The 11,826-nt window shown below is 37.9% G+C and overlaps 1 protein-coding gene across 3 annotated transcripts in view; it reads left to right on the top strand.

Moving 5' to 3' along the window:
- The window catches only part of CCDC181 (coiled-coil domain containing 181), a 46,280-nt gene extending 36,000 nt beyond the window's left edge, over positions 1-10,280 (top strand). For all 3 annotated transcript variants that reach the window (XM_089668298.1, XM_089668299.1, XM_089668294.1), the window contains 3 exons: positions 877-1,023; positions 2,623-2,777; positions 3,614-10,280. In XM_089668298.1, coding sequence (XP_089524424.1) covers positions 877-1,023; positions 2,623-2,777; positions 3,614-3,776 — 465 coding nt within the window. In that variant the 3' untranslated portion in view covers positions 3,777-10,280. The remainder of the gene's footprint in view (positions 1-876; positions 1,024-2,622; positions 2,778-3,613) is intronic.
- Positions 10,281-11,826: the final 1,546 nt, after the last annotated feature.

Here is an 11,826-nt window from a genome sequence, read left to right as displayed (position 1 = left end):
CCTATATTTAGAACAATTGATGCATCTATATATCCACTAAGCGTGGATGTTCATGTACAGTTCAGACACCTTTGCAGTGACTTTATCTTGGGAGAACAGTAAAGACTAGCTGCAAAAATCTAACCTGGTCAAATTATTTATTGTCTGCAAAGATCACAAAATGTCCAAAAATATAAAATAATGTTTCAATCTAACATTAGCTGACCATATTTCCATTGACCAAACAAAGTGGAACTAGTGCCACAACATTGTTTAGCAGGTTTGGTTTTGTTAACTATTAGATTAGAACCTTTCTCAGGTTTATGTTGTTGTCTCTACTTGGGAAGGTTTCCCTAATGTCCTGTCCTGGCATATTTTTGCTCAACAAGCAGATCAAACCTTCCTCACTTTATTCAAAACTAGAGAAAAAATTTTTTATTGGAGTTTAACTTAAAGGCTCATTCACACCTCCATTCATGGCCATGCACTGCCCAGGCCAGTGTATTTCTGCTTCAGGTACAGTCAGGCACTTATGTTCAGCTTTAGCTGCTTAGCTGGTACAAATCAGTGACAGGCTGAGAGGTTTCGCACATTGAGTGATTATCTGCTGTTAGGGAGAGATGTGCAAACAGGACCTAGACAGTCTGCATATAGACCCATTCATCTGTCCCTGGATACTATTACATGTAAATTACAGTATTAGCATGTCATTGATTTGCACAGGCTTCTTGTCCACAAGCAGCCATATAAATTGACCCTAAAAAGCAACACATCCATGCTGTCTATTAATTTTGTATTTTATTTATATTTTTTACTCATCTACAAAGTGAAAAAGAACAAGGTATAATTGAAATAAATAAAACCAGTGTTGTTATTCAACATGTTCTGCAAAAAAAGGAAGAAGATCGAAAAAAGGAGGAAGATGAGCAGAAACGGAGAGAAAATGAGATGGCATTTAAAGGTTGGTTACATAAGAAGAATGAACAGCTAATGCAAGAAAAAAGGATCCTGCAGGCGAAGGAGCTGGAAAAAAGCAGCACATCTGTGAGGAATCCAATTTATTAGTCGTTTTATGGAAACCATAGAGAAATACTAGTTATCTAAATGTTACTACGATTATGTAGTCAATTTTGATAAATAAATCCGTCACCTGTTCATTTTCCTAATCTTAGTTCAGCTGCTGCAGACTGGGAGCATATACAGTATTTTAGTCATTATTACAATATTTTCTGTAAAGAGACCCTGTTACCGGTTTTTTTTCTAATTTTTTAATACATCAAATTATTAGATAACATTTACTATTTTTTTTTAGCTTCCCTTTACTTACAAGCCTTGATTTTGCTGTCAGCCTCTTCACTCCGTATCAATCTCAAGCATACCAGTGAGCCCTGGTCACTATCAAATACATATTTAAATTCCTGAGTCTCTTCAATTGTAGACTACTCTGGAGGTACTCACTTCAGACTTGTGTGCAAATGGAAGGTCTTCAGAGCTAAATCATGTGTTTGGTAGTTGCCACAGCAACCTGCATTTCTTAAGCAAGCGCTGATCAAATCCTGGTTTTCCAGCATGACTGTTCAACAGAAGACGGTCATTAGACCAGCTGCTGTTGTACAGAAAAAGGTACACACATACCAAAAGTCAGCCAGTTCTTGCTTTACCAGCCTACTTTCAGTGCCTGTGTACCCGGCTTCAGGGAAACACTGAAAGTAAAGAAGCTGTCAGCAGGAGCCACCTGCCGATAGCACAAAAGGTTTTTCATCCTGCGGTCTGACAACATCAGGAGAGTCTCCTCGGATTTGTCAGAACTACAGGATGAAAACATTTTCATTCATTCTATCGGCATATGGCTCAAGCACTGTCAGTTTTAGCATGAACAATGACAGATAGTAGGATCTGACGCTCCCTGAATTGTCAGATTCCTTGCTTCCCCTACATTACTCATGGATAGGGTCTACTGATCAACCACTCTTAGGTCAGTGTGACATTTAAGTCCTCATTCTAGTTACTGATGCATCCCAGCATAGGCCCTTTGGACCCTAGGGTCCATTAAGGGTCTATTCATATCAGCCCCGTCTGCCAGCATTGCATGTTTCATGCTAACGAGTTATGTTAAGACCGTTCTTTCATTTGAGCACCACAATGGGCAAAATATGCATTCAGCATTTTCAGAAGCACACCACAATACATAATAGGTGCACTAGAAAGTTGTGTTGGGGTGCCAATCAAAATGATAGGCACTGCATCACACTAAAACAGAGCGCAAGAATGTAACCCAGCCCCATATCTAAATGTTAACATCCATTGTTTTAATGTAGTTCAAAATGCATTGGTTTCTTAATGCAAAAAACAGGTGCATGCATTATATTTAGAAACACAACACACCACAATGTACGGTAATATGTTACTGTGTATTGTAGTATGTGTATTGGGAAAAATATGTTGAGGTGCCATTCAGAATCAATGGCACTGCACCGCACCAAAAAATGGAGGATTTAGATATGACCTTTCACTTGACCTGTGGATACAAATGTGGCCCTTGGGTCCTTTTTAAGTTGAGGACACCACTATTCTAGTATATGCAGTCAGAGGGTGACTGCAACCAATTGTAAAATATCTTAATTTTATGTCTTGGCTTTAAAGGATAAAGAGAAAGAAGTGCCAAATGAAGCTTTTACTGTTTGGCTGAAGAGGAAACAGAGAGAGCAACTGAAGGAAAAGAAGATGGAGGAACTGAGAAAACAGGAGACAGATGCTTTCCTGGAAGAAAGAAAGGAAAGGGACGGAGCTTTTGCACAGTAAGTACCAAATTATATGTGAGGTCTGATATGTTCAGTTTAAAAGCGATAATGTTTCATTACAAATGAGGTGGTAATATTGTTTCTGTCTTACCAAAGTGTACTTTATCTTTAGAGAGTTTTAATATAGAAAATTTAGGTTTCTTCAGTTGTTCATTAAAGCATAACTTAACTGTATCTGAGCACCACAAACAGAAAACATGATTTAATTCATTTAAAAAGCTTAAAGCAAATTCACCCATCCATCCATGTCTCTTTCCTGATGTTATGTATGCACATTGTTGCAATTGTTCTCAGCATAACGCACATACTAGATCCAGTTGATTAGTTGTGTTTTAGATTTTTTCCTAACTTTGAAGCAGCCATTCCACTTTGAGCTAACATTTCTGCAGCCCAATGTGGAGAAAAGAGCAAGTACTCTGATTGGACATCAAGAAATGTTATTTTTCATGCATTTCTTTACCCACAAATTGCAAAGTTATTGTTTGAGTCAGGATTTTTTAGTATTAGGAAGGGGCACATGGGGATAATTTGCTAAAAATATGGTGCAGCTGTGCATGGTAGCCAATCTGCTTCTAACTTAAGCTTTTACAAAAAAAAAACTGTAATTCTATGCAGAGCTGCACCAGATTTTGCACTCTCCAGTTTTAGTAAATCAACACCAATGGGTCTAACACATCAGTAGAAGAGACCAATAAAAATAAAACAAATTGTGATCTTCATAATATTAGATTGTAAAGATATACTACTCTCCTTGACCTACATAAAAAGATTACCATTACATAAGTATAATGTGCTTTGCAATTGACTGTAATCCTTTTTTTTTTTTTTTGCAGGTGGTTAAAGCAGAAGAGAATACAAAAACGGGTTGAGCAAGATGCGGCTAAAGAAAGATCTAGAAGACTTTTGCTAGAAGCTCGAAGAAGCAAGCAGATACATAATTTGTTGTACAATATCTCTGACTCCAGATCGTTCCGCTACATTGATCCCTACAGCTAAAAAGTACAATCTGTTTCAGTATTCTGCACTTATATATTCATGTACATTCAGTACATTTATGTGTTACCACTGGAAGAATTACAAAAGCTATATTTTTTATTTAGTTTCTTTAGGGTATATTTTTATGTGTCTGAATAGATTATTATTAATTTGTTACAATATAAAATTGGCATTCCAGGGATTTTATTAGACAAATGGTGATCCAAAGCATTTTCCATCATAACAGTCATCCAAACTATTTTCCATCCCAAACACTGCTAGGTTTTGCAAATTAAGAAATAACCACAGGTAATGTTTAGACTAAATTCACATGGACTCTAGATACAGAACACTACTCAACTCTTGAGTTTTGGAGGCTCTGTATGGCATGACGAAGCTCCCACAGAAGTTTATGGAGTAGGGTTGTAGAATGCACCATTTTAGATCCTGCATTTAGGAGGATACTTAGCAGACCTTTTGACATCTGTACAAAGCTAGCTTTATTGTGAACCAATGCTTTTCTCTAAGCAAACCCTTGTCAGCTGCATATAATAACTTACCCTTTTCCCAGTTTGACTGATAGGAGCAAAGAGGGGAAGCACTATACAAATTTCAAGTCATGACCAGTTTCTGGAATCCGTTTCAAAAGCAATTTGTTACACTGATTGCTGGTTAATCTAAACGGTATACTACACAATATATTTTAAAGGTACATTTTGGTCAATAATAAAACTTAAGCCTTGAGATGCTTACATTGAGCACAATCTATCTGCTCAGTATTTTAATATTTTATCCTTGCATTGCTTTATTGTACTATTCTACCCCAGTTCATTTTGAAAATAATTTGGAGAATCTCAGCTTGTGTTGGAGAAGAAATATTCCCAAACATACCTGTTGTGTAGTGGCTCGCATAAAGCAGTAATCATTTCACTCTTTACTCTATTTAAGGCAATATAGGAACCCCTGAGATTTCCTCTGTAGACAACGTGGAACACAAGGACAACAACACTCCTTAAGGAACCCAGGGAGTAGCCTAGCCTGGCATTGCCGAAGTAAAGTTCACAATGCCAAGCCCGTTCTGCTTCCTTCGTTGTGTTGGCTGTGGTGAGATTCCCAGCAATCATACCCAAGAGTAGTCTCCATGGTAAAGAATAAGGGTCCACATGGGGCTTTTTTAATGCATCACATAGGCTTTACTGCACAAAGTCATATGTAGAAACAGCCATTTAAGGTAATGGCAGCACTATACTTTACAAACATCTTTATTAACACATAGAAAGAGGAGTCTATAGTAGTGAGACTTGCACTCTAACAGTAGGTTATGACATATCCGGGGATTCATTCAAAGGCATTTATGAACTTCTCTCTGTGGGACGGGGAGCAAATGTATATTGGCTTCCTGCCCATATCATTCCTAAGAGGTGTATAATGACTTCCTGGCTACATCATTCCCAGCAGGCAGGTCTTAGATCAGAAAGGTGATGCATTTCAGCCACAACTAATTCACTTCCTAACAATATTACTATATATTTTGCCGAACAACCTGAGGTAATGCAGTGACTATACAATTCTCACGAGCGAGTGGCAACATCTTGTGGTGGTTTAGGAGAACTACAATGGGAGATTCTCTAAGCGCAGAACACTATATCCTGCACTCCCCATACATGTACTGCACACTCTTTGCTGTCTCTTTCATGTGTAAGACTTGATCAAAACAAATTTCAATACCAAAAACGTTTTCACATCCACCTATCATGCCTTGGAGCTTTGCATGTACCTGGTGAAAAGGAAGGCTAAAAAGGTAGATCCAAAGCATCGAATATAAGAAAATGCACTCTCATTGACCCTGTCTGAATTCTGGTTACATTAGATTAGAGAAGTGTTTCTCAACCTTTTTTCAGTCAAGGCACCCTTTAAAAGTATAAACAGTCCCAAGGCACCCTTTAAAATTATGGACAGTCTTGAGGCACCCCATTCTAAAATGTGACAAACTATTCTAATAGTTTTATATAACACAGCAATATCCACACATGTAGGACACCCAACATTAGAGGTGATTTATTCTTCCAAAGCAAATACACTTTAGCACTATGGTACTGACTAGTATTCCATTGTTCCTCTTCTCCCCTCGGTTTCTATCCATTACTGAGCTAATGTGACCCCAGCACTGATGGAGAGGGGCAGGGGAGGGTCACACTAGGATGCTGTACTGGCAGCTGACATCCTCCTTATCAACTAATGATGTAATTGGTTGTCAGGACACTGGCGGCTAGAAGGTCGTAATGGTGCACAATGAAAACCTGTAGCTTTGTGTAACTAAAAGGCAGGCTTGTTTCACCCGCTGGCTTGTATTCATGTTTTGGGCAATTTTTAGACATTTTTCAAAGGCACCCCTGAAGAAACCTCAAGGCACCCCAGGGTGCCTGGGCACCCTTGATGAGAAAGGCTGGATTAAAGAACTCAGATTAAACTTTTTTTTTTGTTAAACCTTTTTTCAGAACAGTTGTAGTGTTTTCCGTATAATATTGGTGTCTTTTACTTGTTTCCTGGATTTGTTCTTTTAATGTCATGCTATTTAGCAAACTATAAACTCACATTGTCAGTCCCCTCTATTTCAACACACTGTAATCAATGTGGAAAAGATGATTGCATACAAGTGGTCAGGTTGCTCAATAACATGAGATTACAGTCATCAGTACATTAGCCCTATAATTTCCTGTCTGATCAAGTATAATGACACACCACTAGTGTTACTTAGTAATGTGCAACATTTACAATAACTATGGATATAGTATTGAAATATGCATATTAAAGTAAAATGTTATTTCTAGCTATTGTTGAATGCAGAACAGCATGGAGACAGTACAGAAAAATGCTGATGTAAATCTGACTCCATAAATGCTGTAATTTCTGTTCTAATGGACTGCAATGAAAACCACACAGGAAAGGAATGTTGCAATGTTGTTTGCCAAGACCCAGTGGAAAGCAGAAAAGTGACAATAGACCATTGCTTAACCTCTAACACTGATGGAGCAGAAAAGTAATCACAATTCACATGGAAGTCAAAATGTAACTGTCCATTACTCTACATAGGCAGAACAGGAAGGCAATAGACTCAACATTCGTTTTCAAACAGGAAGATAAAAACACAATAAAGTGTGCTAAATATCCTAGTAGCTGAACTCTTAAAGGGCATCTGTCAATCAGTTGATCTCCCTATAATAACAAGGAAAAGACCACCTTCCATCAATACCCTGTAAACAAGCACATCCACCTGTTCCATATATTATTTGTAATACTGGAGTCTAGTCAGAGAAATGTGGTGCTTCCCATGGAAAATAAATGTATTTAATGATTCTGTTGCAATACCATATCATATAAACAGATAGAACTGCAGACTAAATCTCTAAAAACAGATCTACTCCAAGAAAAGACAAACGTGGCTGGAAAGACCTGCCTGTATCACTACATTGTGAGGTTTTCTGTAGAGTAGCCTGATAACTTCTCTGTAACAAATGTTTACTTTCAAAAATGAAACTTAAAGTGTTACTAAACCCAGGACCCTGCATTCACTATATCTGGTCTCCCACAGTACACAGAACATGGAAATTCAATTATTATAGTAAATATAAACTTCTAAATGTCTTTTCTCATCAGCAGTTAGAGCAGTCTTGTGACTCATATCAGTGTCCAGCAGAGCACTGGTTACAGCTTGTAGGAGGAGTTTTAATTCTCCTGTAGGAGGATGCAGGACCCCTACTCTCTGTCGGGACAGTGCTGATTAGCCCTGTGCTGATCACAAGCACTCTCCCAATAAAAAAAAACTCTCTAGCAATACACCGCAAACTGAGCATGTGCAGCGTGCCCCAGAGCCTCTGTTCTATCAGGAGATATTTAGAGACACTGAAAAACGGGGATGATCAGAGAAGTCAGGATCAAACAGCCTTTTTACACAATGCAGAGGATTAACCTCATAGGTTCCACAGAGAGTATACCAAGCATGCTTTACTGCATATACAGACTCATTTTACTGTTGTGGGTTTAGTAACACTTTAAGCTGGCCATATACTGTTAGATTTTTATCTTGAACATTCATGTGAATTTCTAAAACAATAGTTTGTCAGTGCTTTCTATGATGCTATCCATGAGTCAAATAATTTCATTCAAAAGCCTTTAAACATTTCACCCAGGCTTGTTATTTGAATGGATTCCCAGATGTATTAAATAGGTTTCCTCTATTGCTTATAAAATCAATGAAAGAATAATTCAAAGCAAAGTTTATTTAAATGTAAAAATATATTGCATATCCACAAGTTTATTTATGTATACATTAAATGTTCGGTAGCCAATGGGGTTTTCATGCATATACTACTTTTCTTAGCAAATGCACATTACAATAATGATGATTAATCCTGTCTTAACAGTTAACCTCAACCACATTAACAGAATATCGTTCATTCAGATAAGAAATTAAAAGAAAAATTATATCCTTTGCCTTCAATATCTCTAATCACTAATCTGTACCTATTAACTGTTAGTAAAGCAAAGGTTTCAAAACTTAACTTTTTCAAGTACAATTTTAACTGTGCCAGCTTTAAATATTCTGCTTATCTGTATTTAGGATTAGAGTAACACTTTTATTTTATGGATCAGGGTTAGGCCACATTGGTGATTTATCCCACACAGTGGCCAATATAAAGAGAATTTGATTTCTGTACAGTGCCCTAAGGGCACTTTGAAAAATTTTTAAGGGAATTTTGTGGCTAAAATATGCACTAACAAGGCATTACTAATGGTTAACATTATGGCCAGAGAAGTTTGTGTCAGTCATGTACTGTCCTTGTTGCTCTCTTTATACAACTCTACTTGTTTGTAAATTACTAAATTTAATTCTTGCATTTTTTTCTTCTGGAGGAGAGGGGTTGAAGGGAGCTTCTGTGAACTATTTTAAAGCGGTTGTAAAGGCTCAAGGTTTTTACCTTCATGCATTCTATGCATGAAGGTCAAAAACTTTCTGTGTGCTGCAGTGCCCCAGTCCCCTCAATACTTACCTGAGCCTCATCTCGATCCAGCGATGTGCACGTCAGCCTCGGCTGTCCCGGGTCTCTGCCTCATTGCCTGAGACAGCAAGCAGGAGCAAGCAGTCAGTCAGCCAATGAGGATAGAGAAGGGGCGGGGCCAAGCCATGGCTCTGTGTGTGAATTGACACATGGAGCAGTGGGTGTCCCTATACCAAGCTGCTTGCTATGGGGGCACCCGACAGAAAGGAGGAGCCAGGAGAGCCTGCAGGGGACCCGAGAAAAGGAGGACACAGGCTGCTCTGTGCAAAACCACTGCATACAGCAGGTACGTTTAGACATGTTTGTTATTTTACAAAAAAAAGAACCTTTTAGTATCACTTTAAGGTCTACACCTCTTAATTATAAATGTGCACATCAGACAAAAGTAATGTAATGCTGTGTAAATCCAGTTGAACCAAAAATGTCCATGACAGGTATAATCAGAATTGTGTGTATAAACTGCAAAAACATAAAACCTTATAGAGAAGGATTACCATTTAGTGGACATATAAAAAAAAAAGCAGGAAATACCTATTTATCTTCTATTTGGTGATGAGTAATGTTGACTAAACTTCTACAGTGAACAGAACTCACAATAAGCCAATATATAGGAAGCACTGGCCTATAGAGACCCAAAGATACACCATGGTAAGAAAAGTAGGATTATCCCAAAATACTTTCATTTGTTAATACCACTACAAATTTTGAAAATGTTTTCTTCTACAATTTTACATGGAGTGGAATTTCAGCCATTTTATTCTTTGGATAAAGCAGGGGAGGTTCTAGAAACTCTATTAGCTTTTTATTGCTGCCTGTGCCCCATTGTGGAAATTTCCCCTCACTTTTTGTCAAGACCACAAGATGCAAGAAAAAAATCTCTCTAAAGTAAGAACAAATCCCACCTGACAGTTGTCCCCAGAACTGATGTCCCCGTTAAAATATTTCCTCTTTACTTCTATGTAAGCTTTTAGTTTTGTCTTGGTAGTAACGATCACTGGGACAGAAAGTGGTAGTGAATTTCCCAAACGGGGATACAGGCAGTAATAAAACCTTGTTATCCATTCCTGGAGGTGCTTTCCATTTCCATCTCCCTTCCATTTGTAAGTAATAAAAACTAGACAAAGAGCCCAAAATTTCCCTGCCTTAAAATTAAAAAAAAAATGTTTTGTCTAGAGTTCTTTGCTCCTTGGAATTTTACCATATTGCCAATAGAAATAGAATGATACACAACAAATATATTTTAGTTGTGTTTAATATAATTTATTTTGTGTTGATTTGCATTTTGTTTTCATTTTGTGTCTTTTATACCAATGGAATCCTAATGTGTGACCACAGCAATTTTGATCAATATAAGTGGGTACTAACTGTAAATGTCTGTCATTCAGTACAACATGTATGAAAGCTTTGTGATAAAAAAACATCCACAGCTTCAGGGCTTCACAGAATAAAAATTATAGTTTGTTTACATTTTGGTCTGTATATGTTAATGAGGTGAGAAGAGTGAGAGTTATTATGTTCCAAAAGAAGTACAATATTACAGAAGTACAAAAAGCAGTGAAAACAGTATGTAAATCACTCACATTCTTCTTTCATTTGCATTTAACTTCCATGCGTATATTTTCCAAGTTCTATAATTCATCAGTACCATCTGTCCTATATAGTGGCAATTAACCTTTTTTTAATGTTTTTTATTACTTTGGGTACAACTAAGCAGAGCGAACAGGTTGGCAGGCAGGCAGAGTTGTCCAGTGACAGGTCTGGTGCAGGGTAGGCAGTGCTCAAAGAAGAGTCGGGGTCAAAACCGTGGTTTGTATGCTGAGCTCTGAGTGTAGTCAAAGTCCGATCCAAGATTGTCAGCAAAGAAATCCAAACTAGATGGTAGGGCAGGGCTTGGGCAAAGATAAAGGTCAAGGCACAGGAACAAGGCAGGAAAACAGGGAGCTGTGTCTAGCAATCACCCTGCAGGTGGACAGTCAGACAAGAATAGTGCAGCTCAGCCAAAACTAGGATGCTGGAATGAGATTAGCATCTGCCATGGAGCAGGGTTTCCTTTAAATACAAATCAGCATGGCAGCTCTTCTCTTTTTTTTTGACAAGTTCATATAATATTTCTTGGTTATGACTAAGGCTACAACGTGAAACACGTAAGCTCTGTATTATTTTGTACCATATTTGGATTAATAAACTAATTTATTGAGGAAGATCTAGCTGCCGGCTTCCTTTTATCTACATGTTTGCTAGGAGAAGACTACTAGCCAGTGTACTGACCGCTCATCACCTCTGGGAATTAAAACAGGTGTTTTCTACTGTATTTAATTATGTAATATTTCTGGCAGTCATTAGTACAGAGTATATAAATACTATGGGTAATCCAAAGAGGAAAATCAGCATACACTGGTATCACCTTGGTAATAAATAAACCTATCTAAAAATTGTGCAAGACATATATTGGACAATATAATCCATTTGGTCAACTCCAAACCTGAAAAGATATTCAGTAGAGATGGTAGTACAATAATTGAGCACGCTAGGATTCATTGATAAAAATCTGTATTTTTACTGTGGAACATACAAATTCAGTAATGAAAGTAGTGTAGTGAATAAGCACAACCCACAAAATTAATAGGTCAAAGGCATATATTGAAGTACAAGAATATTGCACCTCCATCCACAGCTCTTACAGTGCCCGTGTCAGGAGTCAGCATCTGGGATGACCAGATATATGTAGCTACACATAGAAACTGGGACCAGACCATATGTTTATATCTTTAACCACCTCCCGCCCGCCATATAGTCCAATGACGGGCGCAAGGTGGTTCTCTCATTCTGAGAGGACGTCATATGACGTCCTCCCATTCTCACCGCGCATGCGTACACAGCATTACATTACTTTTGTCTGATGATCACATGTAAACACGGAAATGCCGGTTATCGGCATTTCTCTCCTCTCGAGCTATCACGCTGACAGCTCGAGAGGAGAGGAGAGCCAGTAATCGGCTTTCTGCGGAGGG

The sequence above is a fragment of the Staurois parvus genome, unplaced genomic scaffold (assembly GCF_062004578.1).
Source record: "Staurois parvus isolate SC_StPar_1 unplaced genomic scaffold, SC_StPar_1.0 ptg000056l, whole genome shotgun sequence".
Taxonomy (NCBI): domain Eukaryota; kingdom Metazoa; phylum Chordata; class Amphibia; order Anura; family Ranidae; genus Staurois; species Staurois parvus.
The sequence above is the reverse complement of the archived record's forward strand: the minus strand, read 5'-3'. Positions and strand labels throughout refer to the sequence as shown.